This window comes from Ammospiza caudacuta, chromosome 5, assembly GCF_027887145.1.
Source record: "Ammospiza caudacuta isolate bAmmCau1 chromosome 5, bAmmCau1.pri, whole genome shotgun sequence".
Lineage (NCBI taxonomy): Eukaryota > Metazoa > Chordata > Aves > Passeriformes > Passerellidae > Ammospiza > Ammospiza caudacuta.
In genome coordinates, this window is record NC_080597.1 from 13779716 (window position 1) to 13803884 (window position 24169).

Below are 24169 nucleotides of genomic sequence, written 5' to 3' on the forward strand. Positions count from 1 at the left end.
AAATGGAGTTTGTTGTGCAGTGCCAGATATAGTGCTCAGTATCAAAGGAATTTTCCACACTATCAGTGTTAAATTCAGGAGATCATGAGTATGGAGCACTGAAGGGCACTTTTATTTTTCTGAGGTTCTGATCAAGTGAAATACTTTTGTGAGTATTTTCTCCCAGTATACCTGCACAAAGCTTAGCATGAACGGGCAGTTCAATTTCTACATGAAATCAACTTTGTTTAAAATCTTTCTTTGGGAGACAAGCAGAAAAGACTGTTATTGAAGGATTGAACTTAGTTTAAAAATGTGTTGCATAACTAAGTGGCTAGGATTGTTTTTTTTCTTTTGACCCTAGAAAGGAGGATACCAGCTCTAATGTCTTGCTTTGTTATGTAGTGAGGCCTCTTAAACAGTATCATTATCAATAAAGCTGTTTTAAATGCAGTGGTAAGTAATAAAACTCTCCAAATGCAGTTACATTGTGTTCAGGCAACATTTTCTGACACTTGGAGCTCGGACATGGTAACTTAATTTTTTCTCCTCTTTATCTCAGATAGAGTTTGTTTTGAAGGTAGACATTTCTGGAGTCAGAATAGTGTGTCTAGTTTTTCTCTGTCTAGTACAACTTGTTCACTTATGATGTATGAAAAGTACTATAAAATCAACCTGAAATAAAATACATCATTATAACTAAGGTATCTCAATGTTTAGAACTGGATGGTTGTATATTGGTGCCTCAGTCTTTGATCTGGTTTTGAAAATTTATTCATTAAACTTAATAGGTCAAACATTCTCTATAATAGGTTTAAGGAATGTAGATTTAAATGTGAGTCCTTAGTATCATCTGAGGCAGCTTTCAGCAAAGATTTCTTTAAGCAATCTATAATTCTTCTGGAATATAGTTTGTACTGTCTCTTGTGACATTTTTAAGCCTGTGTAAATAATTGAAAATTGATATAACTTTTTCCAGATTCTAGGTTAAGTAGTTAGTGTAGGGTTTTTTTTACTTTCCTATTCTACAATGTATGGCAAGGAGCCAGTTCTACCTTTTAAATAATTTCATTTTCCAAGGTGGTACTGGGGTTGCTAAGGCAGGGTGGTCTGCTGAATAGAACATAGAATGCTGTTTAGGAGAATGTGGTTTCTGTGGCAGTTCCTATTTGACTGTTTCCTTTGACTAGGAGCACATTACTTGTGTTTTAAAAATGAAAAAAACATTTGCTCTATTTGAGCTTTTGAGATCTGTTTGTGTTAAAAATAGGATACCTTAACTTCTTTATTGGATCACAAATATTTCTAAACAAGCAGAGTATATTTGTACTCATCCAACAATTCCAGCTGTCTTTTACATTTTCTAATCAGTTGGTAGGAAACAGTGACAGCAGTCACTATGCAGAAACAGTTTAGTGGTGGAATATTGCAAAGTTTATAACAAATTATTTTATGGATTGATAATATGAACTTTTAAATAGGTACTGATTATCTTTTCTGCCTAGTGTAATTAGCTGTGTACTCTGGCAAGGAGAGAGAAGAATTAAGTTCTGTAGTTCAGCTGAAACTGAGTTTATTTGTTTTGTCATTTTAATTAATGTGACGAAAGCTGTGTAAGAGCTCTACTGGACTAGTGTTTGCTCCTTATAGGCAATTATTGTAATTAGCTGCCTGGTTGCTTGCTTTCCATTACAAATGTGACTTTTCAGCTTTAGGTGTGCAGAGAAATAGTCCGGTGTCTTCATATAATCTTTCTTAAATGTCACTGATGCATGGATTTAGTGTCATTGAGATTCTGTGGTAGTTACCTGGCTAAAGCAAACTTGCACTCTTAAATGGGTTAGAAAATCTAGGTAGTTTATTTCCTCTTTTATTTTTTTAAACCTGTTGCTGTCTAGGAGAAGTTGTTGAATTCATGAATGTAACACAGGGAATTGTTCCTGACTCGGTCTGTGCGTGATCCTCGTGACTCCTGCATTAGTATCAAAGTGAATAACAGGGACTACTAGTACTGCAACACAAAAGCCATGAAAATATGGAATTAAAGATTTAGCTGTGCAACTGGTGGTTAATGATTTAAATGAGGGATACAGGCAGCTCTTATTTTTCCACACACTGCTGTTCTACTGTGGTAGAGAACATTTGTTAACTTTCCTTTTTATAGTTCTTGGAGGCAAATTCTACTTAGCAGCAAGCCGTAAAGATGGCAGGTGATGGAAAAAGTGGGAGAATGAAAGAGAATTGAAACCTAAACAGGAAGGTTGCTGTTTCATGGTAGCCTGAATCCATCTAAGTATGAGCTATAGAGAGCGAAGGTGACTTTTTCACCAGCTGAGATGATCACTGGGTCCTTTGCCAAGCTGTTTTAAGCACAGTAGACTGGCAGAAAGCTAACCTTGACAAAAAGAACAACTTTTCACTTGTTTAGCGTACTCAAAGGGTTCAGCCAAAGGTTTAAGTTATGGAGAAAGAGTAAGGAAGAGAGCAGGGGTAAATAGCCAAGGACAATGTGATAATTGCACCCACCATCTTGGCTGGTGTGAGTTGCAAAGCAGTCAATGCCTAAGGCTCTTGGGTGGCTTCATTCTTACGGAGAAACTACAGAGAATAAACTTCACTGAGCTTTATCCTTTACCGTTTTTGAATTTATTTTAAAATATATTTTTCAGCACTTGTAAGCTGTAAGGAGCACTTGAAGTCTGAATTCCTTTGTTAAAGAGGAGGCAACTTAAGGGGCAAAGGCCTGTCAGACTGAAAGACTGTTTATTTGGCTTTGAGAGTACAGCTGAATGATGAGCAATTGAGTTTGTGCTTAGAACTAATGAAAGCAAAAGACATAGGTTACTCGTGGTTGCAACTGATGGTTTGCAAAGAAATGAGAGTTTCTGCTGTGAACTCTTCAAAGATAGCACTTTGATACTTGAGTGTTAGTCAGATGTTGCCTAGTTTTCTGCAGAGGGGTGGAAGTTGTTGGGTGTTTGGTTTTGGCTGAGATGGTTTTGTTCAACAGGAGCAGTGTCAGATGTAGCTGGAACTGGCACTGCTAGTTACAACTTAGTCTTTCCTTCATAAAAATTGCTACCTGTTAAATGGAAAATAGATTTGCATCTTGAAGCCTTTTTAATATTTAACTGCTGTGCTTACAGCAGATGCTCACTGATCACATTACTGTATTAATTGACCTAGTTATGATCCTAGTTGTCAGACAGGGTAGTACTGAAAATGCTGCACCTCTTCTTGAGGGTTTTCCTTGCTAAATGTAGTCTTGTACATCTTCCCTAAGGCCATTTGTCATGAGTCTAGAAAGATAGATTCATAGGCTTTTGTGGAAAAGGAGATAACAGGTCCTTTTTCTCTTGGCTACAGGTACTTCTGTAGATACTGTTGTCTGTAACTTATTTGTCTGTGGTTGTAAATTTTACGGACTCATTTCCAACTGCCTACATACAGACTTTGACAGTGTTCTATTGTTGGCTATCTCAGACATTTTAAAGGACCTATAAATAAAAATTATAAAAATGGTTCGCTGAGATTAAAAAAAGTTGGGCAATATGAACTAGGAAAGGCAAGCTTGATGCTGACCTTCATGTCACTTGCAGAAACCCTCATGTGAAAGCCATTGCAGGCTGGTTTTCAATTCAGTGACGTTTTTCAGCTGTTATTTGTCACACTTGTTTAAAACTAACTTTAACTGCACTGTTGAAAATGTGGTGAGGATGAAGAGCCAGGAGAGTAGGAAAAGTGGAAAAATGAACACGGTGAATGCACAACTTGCAAGAAGCTTCCACAGAGAATGGAGAGGAGCTTTGGCCTGGAGTATGGGAAGAAGGCAAGGACTCTCCATCCCACTGCCTGTGCTTGTTCCAGCACATGCCTGCAGGAAATGAGGAGCAAGCTTAGTAAGAGTGAAGGAGACTGGGACTGAGATGAGTGAGGGGCAAGAGTACCTGAAGGAGGGACCTAAGGGCAAGAAAGAGGCAACAGTGATTGTCAGTGTAGAAACTCAAACCCACATATTCTGCATCATGCTATGCAAATGGTTTTGTGTGCTGCCCTGGCATTAACCCCATTCCTATGTCCATCTTTCACCCAAGCATCTCACTTTCAACTTAGTTGATATGTTAGTCCAGCTAAAGACAGTCTCATACATGGCAGCTTTCTACAGTGTTTTCTGACAAAGTGGATCCTTGCTCAGAGGACCAGACAATTGAATTGATGGTGTAAGAAAGAAGCCTGAAAGGACTGACTGCAATAGTATTAGATAGGTATTGATGATTTTGTCCTCTTTATAAAGCAGTTTCCAAATGAAATGCTTAATTTCTTGATTGTTTCATTATTTAATTACACTGTTAGTTTTGTGAGAGTATTCTCTGTCATCACCAAGTGTGATAATCCCAATGCAGGATATACTGTTCCTGGACAAATAATGCAGTTTTTTTCTTACAGAATAGATTTGAACTTTCAGTGTCTTCTACCAAGTAGGAATCATACATAGCTTAGAGTTGGGATTCTCTGCAAGATTTGAGTGGTGATGCCAGGTGCAGAAAGTATGAAGATAGGTTTGCTTTGTGATGTCTCAGGCACTGCACATTTTGACAAGCAGCGAAGGATGTGAAAATAACTTTGTGGTTTAACCTTGCATGTCCCTGAAATTATTGTCCAAAGGCTTCTTTAGCTCTCTCAAGCTCTCTTGAGCCTGGTGCTGTAATTCCTTCCCTGAGGGCCCCTGGAGCAGGCTCCTGGTGTGACTCCTAGGATCCTGTGCAGGGCTGGGAGTTGGGCTCGATGATCCTTGTGAGTACCTTCAAGCTCAACATACTCTGTGGTCTGTGCAGCCATAGTCTGCCCTGAATAGAATGGATTTGGGCTTCTACTGTATCTGACTTGCCTCTGGCTTGAAATAGGTCGTTGTCTTTATTGCATTGTAAGGGAGTGCTTATTTGCAAAATTAATGCACAATTATCCACAATAGGCAGATTCAAGTTGATATATTCCAGTATATCTGGAATATTTCCAGTTGTCTGGCTGCCTGTGTCTATGTTAGCCTGCGTCAGCTTCCTTGTGTCAGCAGCACTAAAAGGAGAATCAAATCTAATCTCTTGTGATAGAGAATAACCTTAACCTAAAGCTACAAGATAGGCCAGAAACATTTATTTGATGCTTTTTTTGGAAAAATGATATGGTTATCCAAGCTGTAAAGGATTCATTACTTTTTCATGGAACTACAGTTTAAACAGTGTCTCAGATCCCCGTTCTGTTTCCTCTGGAAAGGGACCAGACTTGCATGTGGGCGCTACTGGATGCACTGCAGGTTTACTTCAAAATGCATTTAGGTTTCCAGCAACTGTCTCTGAGGCTGGCATCAATTTTTGTATTTCTGTAAGGTACTTGATGATTGTGGTTTTATGTTTTCCTACAGGTATGGGTTTCATTAACATTGTGGAGTGCTCATAAGAATAAGAAAAAGATACGTCTGTTCTTTCTTAATAACTTTCAGGCAGTTTTCTTTTACTTCTAAAAAATGTGGATAAAGGGATTACTTTAATCTTTAAAATCTTGGGTTTATTTTGTGGTGTAGGAACAAGCTCTTTGGTCTGGAACTGATTGATATAAGGATTCCACATGCCATGGTTTTGGTGTCTCTGTTGTTAGGCAGTTCTTTGGTGTTACCTTGGAATGTATGTGCTTATGGGCAGGGAGACCCTTGCTAGGCCATTTTTGCACATTTGGGTTTTATTTGGATAGTTTATAGAAACATATGTATCTGTGAGTGCTGCTGAGGTCCAGAGATGTAATTCTGAGGAACTTGGTGTTCTGCACAGCCAAGATGGGGCTCTGGCTTGGCTCAAGGTCTGCAAGGCTGGGCTGGGCTCGTGACACAGACTGAGCTGAGTTGGCTGAGCGAGTGAGTCTGCAAGGAGGAGAGATGGGCTGAGGCTGCTGGCTGTGAAAAGGCAGCAGGGATGGTGGAGTTGTGGTGAGGCAGAAGCTGTGGGTGCTGTGCTGGGCAGCACCAGGCTTTTCCTGAGTCACGTGAGGTCCCTTGTTCTGGGTTCCAGTGAGGAAAAGACCTGAGTTCCTTCAATTGAATTGAAGTAGCAACTGATCCTGCATAGTAGGATGCAGTGGGCCTGCACAGGGGTTCATTCTCAGGCCAGACACTTCAGGATTGCTCTGGATCACAAAAAATTCTTAGTATGTTCACAGATGCAGGAAGCCAGAAGGTAAATTTGTTCCAAGTAAATAGCAGTACAAATTGCCACTTAAAAGGAAATTGTGAAGCTTGGAAATTTGTTATGGCATCTGTGTTCCTGGGCTAAAATATGTGTTCTTGGGCTAGAATATGCTAGTCAATACTAGATTTGTGAAAGTTCTCATCTTGTCAGAAGACTTGATGAATATGGCACACAAAATAGCTTTTCCATTTCTATGAGCAACAAGTCATTATTTGTTGCTATGGCTGACTTTGATAAATTTCCTTCTGCCTTCAGTGTACTTTCAAATGTATGAGGAGCTTTTCTAAGATTATAGAATTCATATTAGGTTTGCCTGTAGGGTTCACTTGTGGCAAGGCTCTTGGTTTCCTGCACAGATACATACTAGGTAATTCAGGGCAATGTTTTTGGTTCCTCTGAGAAATTTTGTGTTCCATTAGACTGTAATTTCAGCTTCTTTGGGTGAAGATATTTTTATTGTAGGCTGGTAGCTGGCAGCAAGTTTAAAATTTTTTTGCCAATCTTAGAATCACCGAATGGTTTGGGTTGGAAGGGACCTTAAAGATCATCTTGCTTCAACTGCCCTGTCATGGACAGAGAACCTTCCACTAGACCAGGTTGCTCAGAGCCCTGTCTGACCAGGCTTTGACCATTGTCAAGTATGGGGCACACACAATTTTGCTAGGCAGCCTAAATTAGTTGGGTTCCACTTGTCATGATATGACTTTGAAGGAAGATCTCTGCCCTTGTTGGAGGCTATTTGATTCTCTTGCCAACATTTCCAAAATGACATGCTTCCATTGTGCATGTTGCTGGTGGTGTTACATTTGTTATTTGGTATCTTTATGGTAAGAGGAGAGAGAAGCAAGGTTCTGGTTATGGACACAAAATAGAAAATACCGTGAGCAGGGAAATTAGTCATTATTGATATTGAAAAAAAAGTATTTGGAGATTCGTGTGGCAAAGGGGTCCTTCTCCTTGGTACTGGTGAAGCCTCACCTGAAGTGCTGTGTCCAGGTCAGGGCTCCCCAGTACAAGATAAACGTGGCTGTACTGGAGGGAAGAGCTGTGCTGGCTGGAGTGTCCAATGAAGGGCCACAAAGATGATGGGCAGGTGGGAAATGGAGCCAGGCTGTCTTCAGCAGTGCTTGGTGACAGGACCAGAGGCAGTGGACACAAAATGAAATAGAGATTCCTTCTGAACATCAGGCAAGTTTTTACTGTGAGGGTGACTGAGCGCTGGCACAGCCATAGGGAGGCTGTGGACTCTCCATCCTTGGAGATACTCAGAAACCATCTGGACATGGTCTTGGACATCCTGCTTGAAGAGGAGCTTGGATCAGATGACCTAAAGAGTTATCTTTCTACCTCAAATCCTCCTGCAATTCTGTCTTGCTTTGTTGGCCAAAAATCTTTCCTCTTCACCTTCCCCATTGCCAGGCAGTTAAGTGTAGTAAATTGTTCATTTACATGAGGAAAACCTTTGCTGGGTAAAATTGCCAGAATAACCAAAAAATAGACATTTCCTTAAGTACTAATGAACCTATTTCTGGTAGTCCTGAGATAATTGCTGAGATTGCCAGGAATTCTCAGTACATGCAGCCTGGGTTAACAGCAAGTTACAAATTACATGGTAAGCAAAAGTTCTAAGCCTTATATTGAACAGGTTAATTGATATGGTGTTGATTCATGCTTGTTTTTTTCACCAAGCATACAACTAGTTCTTGCCATCTTGGCAAAAACTAACCAAATACAGAAAACCCTCTCTTTGCTGCTAAACCTTCTCTTTGCTGCTGGTTGGCAGTCCTAGGTTCACTGATAAATGTCTGCAAGTTGAGAAATGAGTTGACTCCCACCATTGCCTCAAGGGAATTTACATACAGAATACTTGAGTAGCACATTCTTTGGTATCCCCCCACTCTCACTCTTTGTAGTTTGGTTTGCTTGTTCCTGAGGAAACTATTTTTGCTCAACTGCAGCTTCTTGATGAAGTCTTTGTTCTGGTATCTGTTCAAAAAATTGGACTAAAAGTGAATCAATCATTAGTTTACTTCAGGAAATTGCTGGCAGATAACTGATACCTAGAAATAGAATGGGTAAATAAGTTGATGTGCAAAGTGCAAGTTCAGTGTTTTAGAGTTTGTTTGTTTGTGAGCTTCTCAATTTACATATTAAAATTCGTTTTGATCCATCTTGGATTGCATCTTATTATTGGTGCCTACTTTAGAATATGAAATTACTTGCATGGTTTTTTTTTGCAGAGGTAGGTTGGCACAATTTGTACATTGAGACCTGATCTTGAGACTATGTATTACATATTACAATCCATGAAATAGATAAGAGATAGACTGGAAAAGGTAACAGGAATCTTTTAACTGTCTTTGGAAGAAGCACCCTGGAGATGCTTTTTAGAGCATCCTGGCTCTAAAAACTTGATTGAATAATTTTTTTTCTGATAAGTAGTCAAAATAACAGTATGTATGAAGGAGCAATTCTCCTCTCTTCCTCCCTTATCCTCTGCTATCAATTTCTGATTTTGCTTGGACTTGTTTCTTGCATCAGTGTAGCATTATTTAAAGGCTTGTTTTTGTGCTTTGCCACCTATTTAGGTATAAATTCAGATTCATGATACTGTTCACCTGCAGTAGTGTCCAAGTCCTAAAGTGAACTCTTTCCAGTTGTGAAGAATGAGTAGCAACATGAGTGGTTTCACAGTACAATGCTGTAGGCCATCTCTGTGCACAGGAGGTAAATGTCTTTTTCAGGTCATGTCCAAGGTCTGTAGCTTGCAGGATAGACTAAATATGGATGTTGAGACATGGAAAATGCTCTTTAAAATCAAGAGATCCTATTGCCATGTGAATAGAACTCTAGGTATGGGATTGTGAGTATTGTTAACACACATTGCTAAGGTTTAGTAGAAAAACTCCTTCACTGAATTTTGTAATACTCTAGAAATTGGTTTGCAAAGTCTTGCAAGGAAAATATGTAACATGATTGATTAACAAGAAAAGCAAACCGTTCTTGGAAGTTGTTTGTTCAATGGGTCCTGAATTTTAAGACCAATTGTAAATTCTTTCTGTGTATTTTAGAAGTAAACTATTACTGGATGAACAGGATAGCCTTTTGCACTTGTTTATTGATAATTAAAATTTTTATTATGGACTTCTCTTACTAAATATTGAGAGATTCTTGTTTTGTTCTAGGACAGCTTCTGTAGGCTTCCTTTAATGAATAAAAATATTTTCTGTTCTAGGTGTGGAACATCAAACAGATGATTAAATTGACACAAGAACATATAGAAGCACTGCTAGACAAATTTGGAGGAGAGCATAACCCACCTTCAATATATTTAGAGGTAAGTTTACATTCAAACAAATGTGGTTAAGTTAGTGTTGGGTTATCTTATGTGAAGTATCTGAGGTTAAAACTGAGAATACCTATTTTAAAAGGGTAAATTCTCCTTGTGCATTACAAACTGAGCTCTCTTCTAAGAGATAGAAAGGAACTGTGTGGGATTCCTGGGAATTCAGTAGGGGAAGATCAGTGGCATGCTGTAATAATAATGTTGGTGCAATAGAAATGTCAAGCCTCTTTGTGGGGGGCAGGGGAGAGAAGATTGTGTTTATAATGAAGAAAGTCATGCTGTGTTTAAGCCAATATATACACATGAAAACATTTTGTAAGACTAACTTTGCCTTTAAAGCAGTTGACTTCCCTTTGAAAAATGGTCATGTATAATCCAAAAAATTGCATTAGTAGTAAGGGGACTTCTTACAGAAATAGATAAAATTGTGGGGTGGAGTAAAATTTTAAAGCCATTTTAAATTTGTAAGCTAACTACAAATTCATTGTCTGTATTTTTTCATCACCCCAGGTTCATAGAGTTGCATTGACATAGGACCATTTAGAGCTTAAAGAGCTGCATGCAAAAATTACCTCTATTAGGAATTGAAGGGGCATCATGTACTTCAAACTTGCTCTTTTTGTGCTTCCCTCAAGTATTGAAATAACTTCCCTCAAGTATTGGAGGTCAACCAGATTTCTTTTCTAGTCCTTTTATTTGCAATTGCTGCCTAAAGGTATTGGATAATTAAAAATAAAGATCTCATTATTTGAGGTACTTTTAGCTTTTATCTTAATATGTCAGAGCAGGGCACTAGGTTGATTATACAAATGTTGACGTTATGTCCTGAACAGTTAAGGTCAAATGAGGCCCTTGGTTGTTGCTTTACTTATTGCTAATGTGAAATGGGAGCGTTGAATCAGTGCTATCACTGTTTTATCCACCCTGCTACATTTAAGCACACCTCTGTTTTCACAAGGACTGGTTCATTCCTTATGTTTGGATTTATGGTTGCCACATGCAAGTGGGTTTTGTTAGATTGTGTATCAAACTGCAACAATAATGAATTTAGTCTATATATACATCTATAAATCTGGATTTACCGTAGGGAAGTTGTTAGTTCAGCTATTTGTCACTTGGTTTTATTGAAACTAAAACCAAGATACATTACTGGAAGCTCTGTGTTTGTGTTGTAGGTCATTGATAGGGAAAAGAGCATTTGCAGTCATAAAGAGGTACTAGGAAATTATTATGACAGCATGAAGAGTAAGTCTGAAATAGCTGGTGACCACAAATCATGCATCTGAAAGCAGATTTGCAAGCTGAATGGATCCCTGTGCCACTGAGCTGAAGCTCCAGTTCTGGCTCATCAGCATGGTGGGGCAGCCCCATGAGCAGAGCAGGGTGTTCCTGTGCTGCAGTGAGCTCCCCTGGATCATGAGCACATCTTGGGATCAGTGTGGTGGGGCAGCCCCATGAGCAGAGCAGGGTGTTCCTGTGCTGCAGTGAGCTCCCCTGGATCATGAGCACATCTTGGGATCAGTGTGGTGGGGCAGCCCCATGAGCAGAGCAGGGTGTTCCTGTGCTGCAGTGAGCTCCCCTGGATCATGAGCACATCTTGGGATCAGTGTGGTGGGGCAGCCCCATGAGCAGAGCAGGGTGTTCCTGTGCTGCAGTGAGCTCCCCTGGATCATGAGCACATCTTGGGACATGGGTGCTGCTACTGACTAGGTAGCCACAGGCCATTGGGTGCAAGGTGAAAGGGCTGGCATTGTGCTTTTGCAGTTGTTATCCCATGAGCCAGTCCTGTGGGAAGAGCCCACCATGGCTGACATGAAAAGCTTGTTCTGCTGTGCAGTTCCCCAGCTTCCTTTGTTCAGGTACTTGCAGTACTGGCAGTGACTAAGCCTAGCAGTCACTAACCTGTAAGGAAAATACCCTGGTTTTGTTGGATTACTTTACCATCCAGATAGCAGCTTAAACCTGATCATGATGAAGTCAGTGAGCTGCAGAGCTGTGGTTAAGATTAGGGAAGGGAAAGAGTTTGCAGCTGTGAGCCAAGAACCAGAAGATGGGATGTGAGAGGAAAGGAACTTGTTATTTGAATGGTCACTAGCATAGATTAGATCATCCCATTAGATTAGATGCATTTATCAAGGTGAACAGGATTAAATGCTGCAAACCTGTAATTTGTTTAGTGTGCAGGCTTCCTGTGGTAGAACTGAAGTGTGAAAGGAAAAAAAAGAAGAAATCTATTGCTGAATGCCAGATACAGTTAGAAGCAAGTTTACTCTCTTTCAGTTTCAATCCAGCAGCAGTTGTCTAGTGTGTCCTTCTGTGCATTTCCCACCTTTTGGCTTGGTAAGACAGGGCTTGCTTTCTGTTCTGAGCATTTACTTGGCAGAAATTTATCTCAATCTAACCTGTCATGCTAGAGCTCATGTTTTGACTTCCTGTATTCCATCACTTGTCAGAGAAAGGGCCAGAAAAACTCTGGTTGCAGTACAGAAGAACAAAGCTATACGTAAAAAGTTTTGAATGTATTGTGATGAAGTGTGAAAGAACATGTTTGCCTCTAGCAAAGGCAGAACTAAGAAAACATAGTGGTTTTGGGGGTCTGGGGCTCAAGTTCTGTCATCAGAGCTTGAGGGTGCCATCACTGCCTTCTGTGGAGGGCTCCTCTTTCCCCTTCAGCCCTTACCTGTAGTCTGTGGGTAAGCCTGGATGTGGTCTGTGTGGTCTCACCACAACATTCAGGTGGGAAGGTAATGGAACTTAGGTTCCATCCATCATCTTCTCATCCTTCTATTTTTATTGCTTTGCCAAAGACTCATTTCTGGCTGTAATATAGTCCTGCTTTTACCCAGGATCTGTATGAATAATTTTGCTACTGTGTTTCTTGAACTGCATCACCCTTCCCTTTGTTGCCTTAGATTCATAGAATGGGTTGGGTTGGAAAGGATCTTTAAAGGTTGTCCAGTTTACCCCACCTGCAACAAGCAGGGACATCTTCAACCAGATCAGGTTGCTCAGAGCCCCATCCAACCTGGCCTTGAATATTTCCAGGGATGGGGCGTCCACCACCACTCTGGCAACCTGTGCCAATGTTTTACCACCCTCATCATAGAAGTTTTCTTTCTTACATCTAGTCTGGATCTACCCACTTTTAGTTTAAAACCATCAGCCCTTGTCCTGTAACAGCAGGCCTTACTAAAAAGTCTGTCCCCATCTTTCTGATAGATCACTTGAAATATCAAAAGGCCCTTTAACTATTTCAGGTTGAACAACCCCAGCCTTCTCATCATCTTTGTCACCTCCTTTGTACCCTGTCCAACAGGTCAATGTCCTCCTCTTACATTGGGGCCCAGAGCTGGGTGCAGCACTCCAGTGGGTGTCACAAGAGGGGCACAATCACCTCCCTTGACCTGCTGGCCACGCTGCTTTTGACGCAGCCCAAGATATGGTTGGCTCTCTGGGCAGTGGGTGCCAGCTCATGTCCAACTTTGCATCCACCAGTACCTGTTCTGCAGGGTTGCTCTCTATCCCTTCATCCCTCAGCCTGTGTTGATTAAAATTCTTGTCCTCCTCTGACCTCTTTGCATCTTCCATAAAATGTGAGTGACTCTTAAGAACTCTTAAAGAGAGTGGATAGTGTCTCTTGATCATCTCTTGAGGTTGCAAGCATGTTGTCTTCTTTTAGCAGAAGTCTAAATTAGCCAAAACTAAATGCTAGGTAAGCATCTGCAAATGAACACTTTTGCTTACACCCATATTGCCTTTCACTAGATGTAAACATCTAGTTTTATTGTAATGCTTCCTGCAAAACTATGGCTGTTTTTATTCTTCTGACAAGTTTGACAGCTATCCATCCATCTTCCCGTGTGTAGATTTTCAGTATCATAGATTGTTTGGTTCTTTTGTACTTTTGTCTGGCTTTACATCTTTAATTTACTACAATTCTCACTACCTGCTCATGTTCACAGAACTTGCAGCACCCTGTACACTGGCTCCTGGCCTGTGCTGGAGCTGTCTCTGAAGACCTGTCACATGAACTTGTGGTTGAACCTGGTGACAGCATTGCCTCTTCAGTTAAAAGTGAAAGGAGAGGTTGGGGAGAGCAGAAGCTTGTGAGAAAAGTGAAGAATTCAGCAAAGAAATAAATCTGAAAATTGAGCATGCAAAGGTTATAATAAAATTATTTGTGCATTGAATATAAAACATACATCTCATTTAAAAATAAAAAGGAATTTATGCCTTAGCTATTGTTGCTCAAGAAATAGAAGCTTTTGTTTCTGTGTTCATCTGAGAGTCAAGACCAAATTTTCACCCTCCTCAGATTTAAATTTTTCCCAAATTCAGGAGAGGGTGTCAATGCATTTTACGTCAAAAGAACTTTAAAACTGACAGCTGTTGTTGCAGCCATCATTTCAGGTTTCATCAACTGATTGCAAAAGAGGAATGCTTTTCTTGAAATACTGGAAGTGATTGACTTGTGCTGTGTTGAATTCAGCATATATTTAATTATTCCTGCAAGAAGGGATACTCAGATTTAGGGGTATCTCCCTGCCTTGATCCATCACTCCTCAGTAGTGGTCTTATGAAGGTCAGTGTGCAGCAGGGGGAGTAGAGTAGAGTGTGGAAGCCTGGGTGGAAAATGTAGTGTGGAGCTGGAGGCCAGCAAGTTGCTTGCCCTGGTCCTCCCTGAGCAGGAAAATTAGGGCTCAGGAGGGGAGACCAAAGCTGCAGAGAGACTTCTGAGTATGTGTCTAAGGTACAGGGGGAGGAAACAAAATGTACAAAAGAAAGAAAAGAACATTTGTCATTAATCACACAATTTTCTTCTAATCATTATAATTAGTAATAGCTTTGGGAATCTTGTCAATGTTCTCTAATGTGATGGTAAGAAAAGCTTTTCTGTTTGTTCTGTCTGGAAGAAAGAATAAACCAAGTAAGCAATGACTGTATTAAAATCCAAAAATGGCTTGTAGCCAAATTTCCTTCTTACATAATCTTGGCTTTTAACTTTTCCTATTTGCTGTGTGTGACATCAGCTCAAACAGCCCCCTGGAAATCACAGAATGTTTGGGTTGGAAGTGACCCTAAAGATCATGAGATTCCAACACCCTGCCATGGGCTGGGCACCTTTCAGTAGATCAACCGGCTCAGAGCCCCATCCAGCCTGACCTTCAACAGGGATGGGATGTCCTCAGTTCCTCTGGGCAATCTGTTCCATGCAATGGAACAGTTCCTCACAATTTCTTCCTAATATCTAATTTAAACACATCCTCTTTCAATTTAAAGCCATTCCCCCTTGTTCTGTCACTACATGCCCATGTAAAAAGCCCCTCTCCAGTTTTCCTGCAGGGAAAAGCACCTTTAGGTGCTGTAAGATCTCCCTGGAGCCTTCTCCAAGCTGAAGAACCCCAACTCTCTCACCCTCTCTTCATAGGAGAGGTGCTCCAAATATTTGAAATAACTGTTTGACTCAGTAGATATAAAAATACTAGTTGTATTTTTATTTTCTCCTGGAAAAGAGGCTGCAGGAGCATCTCAGTAGGTTTTACCACACGTTTTGGAAGCACTCTGTATCTCAGTAGCTGAAAACATCGATGATTTTTGTCTTCCCACATAATTTCTTACTGCGTTATATCAGTCCTTGAAGTGCTGTTTCCCAAAATACATAGTTTGTGACTCACCATGGAAAAACCCTTTTCCTAAGGGTTTGTCTAAGCATTGTAAATATTGGAAATATTTACTGCAAAGAAGCTGCTATTATGATACTGGGAAAACCTAGGATTCACTTAACAAAACTGTTTAAAATATGCAGTTGTGTATTCTTTAGGACATGCATAAAAATTTATATTTCTTTTGTCTCTACCAACAAAGTACTGCTGGAAAGGCTAAGCTGAATTAGGAAGAGTAAAGGTCTGTACATTGGTAACAAGTGCTGTGTACAAAATGGAATGGGTTGCACAGACCCGGGCTGGCCAAAAGCACTCAGCTCAAACTTAGAAGGGAGGGATGGTGCTTAAATGACTTAATCAGATTTGTTAGCCTTTGTAGACTCTTAGTGACTGTTCAGGGAGGCCTTACCTATTTAAACTTCCCAACTCTTGTGTGTCCTTTTTGCCCCATAGTCATGTGTACAGTATTACCTACCTTACTTACCTGTAAGAACTGAAACAGTATTGGCCCATTTGTGTGTGAATTGGTGTCTGGGATGGGGTTGCATTCTGGACATGTTGGTTACTTCAGTTAACAGTCCAAGACTGAGCTGCCAGTCTGTTGGGGTTTCTTTGGTGTGGTTTGGTTTCTTGAATTTGGACTCCACACAAAATGAAGCAGCATGCAAATGTATAGAATTACAGTGGTATCAAAATAAGTTTTAGAACTCGGTCAGCTTTCTAATACTGTCTTGAAGGAATCATTCTCTTTCTTACTCCTATTCTTGGAAGCAATTTAAAATGAGAATTGTGGGGGCAGAGGTATGTTTGCCCCCAGCTACTGTGATTTTTATTTTTTTCTTGCCTTTCTGTTTGCCTGAATGTGTTTTATTCAGAGGCTTTGCTGCTCTCAGTTTTGAGAGTTTGGTTATTGAACATCAGGAGACTATTTAATTTCTTATTCCTGTATAACTGAAGAATCCATGCAGGAGGTCAAATTAGTTAATTAAAGAAGATTACTTTGCTGATCTGAAGTATGCTTATTGCAACAACATGCAGATACAGTCTAAAATAGATCTTGGTGATGAATCTCAGATTGTTCCAGACTGTGGGATTCCAGGAAAACGCTAACGCTGCATATAGACACTGGGAAACCTGGTGGCCCTCTGGGGAATTTCAGATTGGTTTTTACCAGCCTCCTAACAGATGCTGTTCAAATATGTTGGACCAAATCTGGAGTGTCTAAAGTTAGACTAAGTACAGATTTAGGAGTCTTACTAAATGAAGAAATCGTGACGTATGTTACTGTCTATCTTCAGCTCCCGTTTAACTTAGTGGGATTTGCGTTTGATCAACAGCCTAAAAGGTCAGACATCTTTTAAATAGTAACACAATCTCAGTTTCAAAAACCAGGAACCTGTAGTCTAGGCTTTTGAGTCTTGCAAAATGTGGATATTACCTAAAGTTGATTGAAGAAGAGAGTGGGCATGGCAAAAACAGTTACCTGCTTGAGTTTGGGCTGATGTTCTAACCAGATGTAGTAGAGGGCAGAGAGAAGGAGAAATCATATCTTGCTACTTGGATTTCTTACAGATTAATTTAAAAGAAAAATTAACTTGCTGCTTTTTATTTCCGTAGATGATTTCACTAGAATGTATAGCCTAGTCATAGCCCAAAAAACCAAATTTCAAATATAATATAAACAATATGTAAGAAAAGAAATGCATATTTTTGAGAAAATCCTTTGTTCTCATCAACAGAACTCTTTTGGCACATCTGCATAACATCTCTCAAATTCTGTTGAATTCTGAGGTCAGGTTTTATTTTGTCAGTAGGTTGCTGAAGAATTAAAGAATTAAATGTTAAATAAAGAATTAAATGTTGTCTTACATTTAAGAAGTAAGACAGCATTTAAGAGTTAAGGCTGCTGCTCCTGAGTATATACAACAGTTAAAACTGCAGAATATATACAGCAGTATAAGACAGCAGTTTTATTTGGCATGTGTGCACATGGAATATAAACATGCCATCTTGTAATGCTTTAGTTGGACTTTGCAGCTTATCAGGCCTTGCTGCATTTTACTTAGTTGAAGTCTCAGGGGTGTTCTCACACATATGAGACTTATATGATGTGCAAATATATTGATATGCAGTATAATTAAAACTCACTTTTTGTTCTGTTTTTGATAGCAATAGGATTATGTGTAGATAGACAAGTTGTGCAGATTTTAATCTAATGTTCAATTTCTCAAATATATACTTTGTGAAACAAAGCTTTGTAAATTCACACCTAGTCAGGAGCGATCTGAGCTGTCAGTGACCCACGCTCACAATCCCAGCAGCAAACTGCACACTGGGCTGCAAATGAGGAGGCACCCATCCACTCATTAATTGTGTGGCTGCTTTGGGGTGGTGTTCAGCACAGGGAAGAGAAGCTTCAGGAGGAACATGCAGGCTCTTTCAGCATAAAGAGAGACTCAGACTCTTCCCAGACCTGCAGAGCAAACGGGGAAGGGGCAGTGTCACAGATAGTGAGCACAGCTCATTTTATGAGAGACAATTCTTCACTGTGACCGCGGGCTTTGAGCTCTGGAGCTGGCTGCCCACAGGCTGTGGGCTCTCCATCTTTCAAGACTTGCAAAGCTTGCTTTGCCAAGGCCCTGAGCAACCTCATTGAACTTGAAAATTGTTTCTGTGCTAAATGTGTGTTAGGACTAGATGACTTCTGCAGATATTTTCTGATCCTTCTTTTCTCTCTTCTCATTCTGTATCAAGCAAGATTTAAGTTTTATGTAGAACATTTACTCCTTAATGGGGATATGTAAACTGATTGGATTGCAGTCTAGATTTCCTAAACTCTTTCTTTTGAAATGCCTTTAGAATCCTCAATTTAATGATTTGTTTGAATATTTGTCTTAATATTTTTCATGCTATTGATTCTGTACAGACTTAATTTTAATCTTTTTAGTTTGTTTTTGAAAAACATGGTCAGAAATCAATCTCATAGTTGACCCAGTGAGCCTTGATGGACTTGGAAGGTTTGTGTAGCTGTTGATGCTTGTCTGCTAAAGTGGCTGTGCTGCTGCAGGTCAGTTTAGTGGTAGATAGGCCAAATCTGCAAGATTATTTTTCTTTTAGCTAGAAATACTTGCCATAGGTCAGCTTTGCTGGTGTAACTATCTTTGAATTTAACTCTGTAGAATAATTCTGTCTTGAATTGGTGCTGTTGTCTTTGTAAAGTCTATTGGTGCTAATCATCAGATGAAACTTTGTTTCCTCAAAGTACTTAACCTTTGTGAAATGAAAATTTATTGGAGATACTCTGTTTCTCCTGCATGTACTGTAGCTCTTTTTGTATAAGAAGAATTTTTTTTTAAAGAGAAAAAAGTTTTTAAAGTCTAGCAATGCATTTCTAGTTCCTTTATGTTTTACTGTGGGATCTTTTGCTGTGACACCAAGTAGCTGTATGGTACTTGAGAGCTTTTGTTCTCAGAAAAAATACAGAGCTTTTTGCAGAAATCACTGGTGTAGACCCCAAAGCAGCTGCATGTCCCAGCCTTCCATACTCATTGTTTATTCTCTTAAGATAAATCATTTGACTTTGGTTTGCATTAGTGACAGATTAAGCTGCCAATGTAAACATTGTAGGATTGAGTATTTTGAAAGTTGTGTGTAATTTTGTGAAGGAACCAAACCCACGAGCATCCGGAAGCAATGGAACGTTGCGTGTGTTGGAATAATATTTTGCAATGTTCATGAGAAAGGGAAGTAAGTATTTAGAACAGTATTGGTGAAATGGTAACAGTTTATGTTCCCTAATTTTTGTTTACTGAAAATAATTCTTGACACATGGAGCTTTTACTCAAGTTTCCATGCAAAGTTGATCTTGGAAGTAGGAGAGACACATATGTTACTGTACAGCCAAAAAATGCCATTATTTATAGTTGGGTAATCTTTCCATTTACTTTTGACAACACGGTTGGGTAAAGTGAAAATGTTTGGGATTTAAGTCTCAGAGTTTGGGGTCTATTTGTGGAATGCTAGATATCTTCAGTTTTTAAAAGAAATATTAAATAATTCTCAGTTGCTTACAACTAACCTATGTTTATCAGAAGTGGAACCCATTAAATTTAGGATTTGCAACTGTGATGTTCATGTCCATCCTGGGAGGATGCAAAGCTTTCTTAAAAATGGAGGGATGAACCATTGTTTACACAGTTAGAGCAGTTTGGATTAGATGAGCCTGCACATTTAACCTGGAGAAATAAATTCCCAATAAAATGTAGTACTTGTGGCTGCACTACTAAAAGTTGGCTGTTTTTTCTCTTTATTCATCTTTTTCCACACGTAGATGCTTCAGACCATTTGGTCAGTTCAGTTCTCCTATAACTTTAATCAGCAACAATCATAAAAAAATAGGAAAACAAGTAAAATAAATAATTAAAAAATACAGAAACCAGAAAGTAGTTTTCTTTTGTATAAATATACTGGAAAATATCACTGAGGAATTTATGCATATTGGTATGGATCTTGCTCTTGCTATGGAGGGAAGTAGAAAATTCCATTCCCTACTGCTTACATGTTAGGTTTGGAAGATCTTTGTTTCTTCTTTTCTGTAAAGGTCTAAACAAGGTATAAATATGTCAGTTAACACTGACATGCTTCTGTAGTATGAAACACATGTTGCTTAACTGATTCATGGTTTTTTTAAGTTTATATACTGAAGAAATGGTTCTAGTATTTGATATCAATCAAAGTTTTCTTGTTACAAAGTTGTGCATAACAAACTTTAAAGAAAAATATATACTGATTATATATTTGTTTTATAGATCTTGGCGATATGTTTAACTTGACTACATTTAATGAAGACTTAATGGGCAAAATTAATATTTATGTTTTTGTTTGCTTAAGAAACTTGATCTGCATAAGTGGGTTTTGTGTAAACATGCTGAAAAGATGTTAAAAAACTTTCAAAGGATCACTTTTACATGTTTATGGATGGCTTTAAAATGGGCAAATTTATTGTGTTCTAACAGAAAAACATATTTTGTACTATTTAATATGAAATGATAGTGCCAGAGGTGAAGGATAGTGAACAGTGAGGAGTCAGATATGGAGGATAAAAGGCAGGTTTGAGCTTTCTCTTAATTATTGCATTAGAAGTATTTACCTGTCATTCCAACAGCATGATGAATTTATCTGGAGCACAGTAATTCAGCATTGCAGCTGACAATATTGGTTAAAGACCAAATATTGGTTAAAGTCGTTTTTTATGTGGTTGTGAACTAGAATCTTCAGTGCAGGTGCTTTGAAATAGTGACTTAGGATTTCTTCAATCCTTTTCTTCCTTTAATTTATTTAAACATAACTTGTTGGTTCAGAAGGTTTAACATGATGTTCTTTGTATCCTGAAAAGTTTGACCAGACCATTTTGTCCATATTCTTGGGAAACTTGTGTTACTTTAGGAAGTGTTTTGTTTGACGTTTGTTCTGAATTTAGATGTCTGGTTTTGTCTGAGGCTGCTACATGATTAAAACAGCTGCTGTTCCTTCACAGGCCTATGAAGAGTACACCAGCAAGCTTGATGCTCTACAGCAGAGAGAGCAGCAGTTACTGGAATCCATGGGGAATGGAACTGATTTCTCTGTCTCTAGTTCAGCTTCAACAGACACAGTTGCATCATCATCCTCCTCTAGCCTCTCTGTAGCACCTTCATCCCTTTCAGTTTATCAAAACCCTGCTGATATGTCACGGAATAACCCTAAGTCTCCACAGAAGCCCATTGTTAGAGTCTTCCTGCCCAACAAGCAAAGGACTGTGGTGAGTCAGTTTCTATTCATACTTGTAACCTCAATATTTCCTCTGTCTCTCCCTCTGTAAGTAAAAGTTAATTTAAGAGCTGAAATATACCTGGGTGGAGGTCAGAAGTGTCATGATCACAGTGCTCTGCTGCACTCAGTTGTTTTGATCTGTTGAGTGTTTTTGAAAGGATTAACTCATAAAAGTCCATTATAGTAATAATATAGAATACAGAACTTGAAAGGAGTTTTGTAACGATGAAGATACCTCAAGAATTTTTTTTCTCAAATCAGTTTTATTGGATAAGTAGTATTTTACAATAGTTAGAAAGTGGCAATAAACTCTATTTCTTGTCTTATACAAAACTATTGATTAGTTTAACAGGGCGAGATGGAGGAAGCATTTTCTGTTATCAGAGTTACCAGAAGCATTGAATGCTTTAGAGTAAGAACCAGCCTCTTGCAGCTTAGGAGGGCTATGCAGAATTGCTTGGGTTTTTTTTTTCTTTTATTTTTTCCTCCCCACTCACCGTGGTGAGCATTTGTATGGACACCATGATGATGCTTTCAGGTCTTGTGTAGGGAGCCGATTAGAGGAGGGACACAAGTTGCAATTAGAGGGCTTGAAAGTGTTGCCCACAAACTGCTTGGAACCTGGTGTTTATCAGTTTTGACAATGTTACAGTGACTCCTCCTGTCATGGAAGAGTAAATTCACCTTTTGCTGCTAGAGAAGGGAATTTTTGTATCCCTTAAGAGCTGCCAGCTGAAGAGCCTTGATGTGTCCTTTAGAACAATAGACTGCAAACTGTGATACATGAAATTATTGACAAGCCATAGTCTAGGCTCTGTTTTGCAAGGTAGTACATAATCCAAATTTAGCAGGGGAGCAGGGTTTCCAGAAAAGGTGGGAAACGAATGGACAAGAATTGTCAAACCAGAACATTTTGCAGCAGTCAGTCAGGTGTCAGCTATCTCTGGATTGTTACTCTCTGTTGAATTTGAGTTGCTGGTAAAAAGAAGACATCAACTGAGTAGTTCTGGGTGTTGGACATGTCCTCACCCTTTCTCTGCCACCCTCACTGAGCAAAAGACTTGTAGTGGGAACAACATTGGAGGGCGGTTGTTTTCACCTGACTTTTTTTTTTTTTATTGCTTAATTGTTCAGGATTGCTGAAAATGGAAAATAATATTTGGGTTTTGACTTAAAGAGTGGGAGTCCTGTGACCACTGTGCAGAATGTACAGTGTAAAGCCAATTGATTCTGTTCTCTGCCTGTTGAGGCAGGTCTAAGCACACAGTACTACCCGCAGAGTGAGATCTGGAGAGAAGGTCCTGGATTTTGGAGGGACTCTGGGTTCTTCATGTGTTCTGTCCCACCCTGTCAGGCTATTTGCAGCCCCTCATGGGGCTCATAAGTTGGTTTTGTTTCTTTCCTGTAAAGAGTCACAGCATATCAATTCCTGCACTGTTCTGTGCGTTACCTGTGTTGTCTCTCTTATGTGTTCTTCTGTCCTGTAACCCACATAGTGTAATTCTGCTCTTATTCTTTCCCCCTCATCAGCCATACTCTTGTTCTGCTTCTTTGCCTCTCCCTTTTTACCTCCTCCTCCTCAATCCTGTTATATTTTTCACAGCACTAGATGCTCTTTCTGGGCTATGGCAGGCAAACATGGTTTAACTTGGGTGTAGTCAGGGAGAGGCTCTTGCTTCTGTCTCCAGCTTTCTAGTGGAGGATTAACACTATTTGCCTTACAGGTCCAGCTCTGCAGCTAGTTTCCAGCTTGCTTTGGTTCTTTTTATTTCAGTTTTACACAGCTTGGATCAAGTTGTGTTACTAAGCTGAACTTTTTCTTATTTTCCTTTTGTATACTCATAAAGTATCTCTGGTTTAGAGCTGAGAAATGGTGCTTATAAGAGCTCTTGAGTGTGGGGGTTATTGGCCTTGGAGCTGAAGTTCATTTCTCTGAAACTTGAACCAGTGATCATTTTAATGAGAAAGTCAGGAATTTCTTGTATGGCAACTCTTAATGTAATTCCTTTGTTTTCAGTGTTTATTGATCCTACATGTAGTCTGTTGAAAACTAAGGAAATGCCAGGAGCAATGACAATCCAGAAGGAACTGCAGCTGCTTGCTGAATCCTAGGGTGCATCAAGCACAGCGTCACTAATTAGCTGGGAGATGTGATTCTCCTCTAAACAAATGTGGCCTCACCTTGAGAACTGTGTGCACTTTTGGGTGCCACAATCTAAGATTCTGTGATCCTCAGTGCAGTTTTAATAGCCAGCAGTCAGATGATGGGTTACTAACCTAAAAAAGCATCCAGCATTTTTCACTGAACTCTGAGAGTGCTTCCTTCATTCTCTCAGTGGATTGAGAAGCGTTGCACACGTTTATCTTCCTTCATAACCTTTGGCTTTTAAAGCAGACTGGTTGTGTCCCAGTTGTGCCCATTAGCTGAGCCCTTTGCTGATGTAGCTGGGATGTTAGTTCAGGATGCTCAAGTGTACAGGGTGGCTTGTGATGGGTTGGAGCTGGAAGGAGCTTCCTTGTGAAAATATGTGGTACCTGCTATTAGAGCCTTCTGCTTGTCCTAGTTCCCATTTCATATGGCTGTTAGAACAAGGCTGGTGTGTTCTACAATCAAGCAGGTGGCTTGATTGTTAAAGTTCCAGTGTTGCAGCAATCTCCTCCCCACCTCAACCTGAATTGCTTTCAATTAATATCTGCTTCTGAAAGAAAATCTTGTTAATATCACAACAATAATTTCAGTCTCTATTTCCAATTCACTTCAGGAGGGGAGAAATGTTGTCAGATCCCAAGGAGCCTATTTTTGTCTGGGAATGCCATGACATTTCTTAAACTGACTTAAAGTGACTGGAATTGAGTTGGTAATGGAAAGCCAACCTCATTATTTTTTCTTTGATCCCCAAGTACTACAACAGCCTTCTGCTATTTGTTTAGAGCTGCTAAAAATGCAGGAAATGGGGGGGAGTTGCTTGCATATCTTACATTTTTGACTAGCAACTGCCTTGGTAGTTGAGAGTTCTCTATGTGTTATTGTTTGTGTAGGATCAAGCAAATACATCTGTTGGAGCTGACTCCAGTTCAAAATACAATTTAAGGAAACTGCTGGAGTACAAAGAAATGAGCCCATGGTGTTCAGT

The 24169-nt window shown here is 39.5% G+C and overlaps 1 protein-coding gene across 1 annotated transcript in view; it reads left to right on the forward strand.

Annotated features, from left to right (window-relative positions):
• Nucleotides 1-24169, forward strand: part of BRAF (B-Raf proto-oncogene, serine/threonine kinase) — a 77111-nt gene that overhangs the window by 8309 nt on the left and 44633 nt on the right. Inside the window, exons 2-3 of the mRNA XM_058806136.1 lie at nt 9451-9552; nt 20761-21024. Coding sequence (XP_058662119.1) covers nt 9469-9552; nt 20761-21024 — 348 coding nt within the window. The 5' untranslated portion in view covers nt 9451-9468. The remainder of the gene's footprint in view (nt 1-9450; nt 9553-20760; nt 21025-24169) is intronic.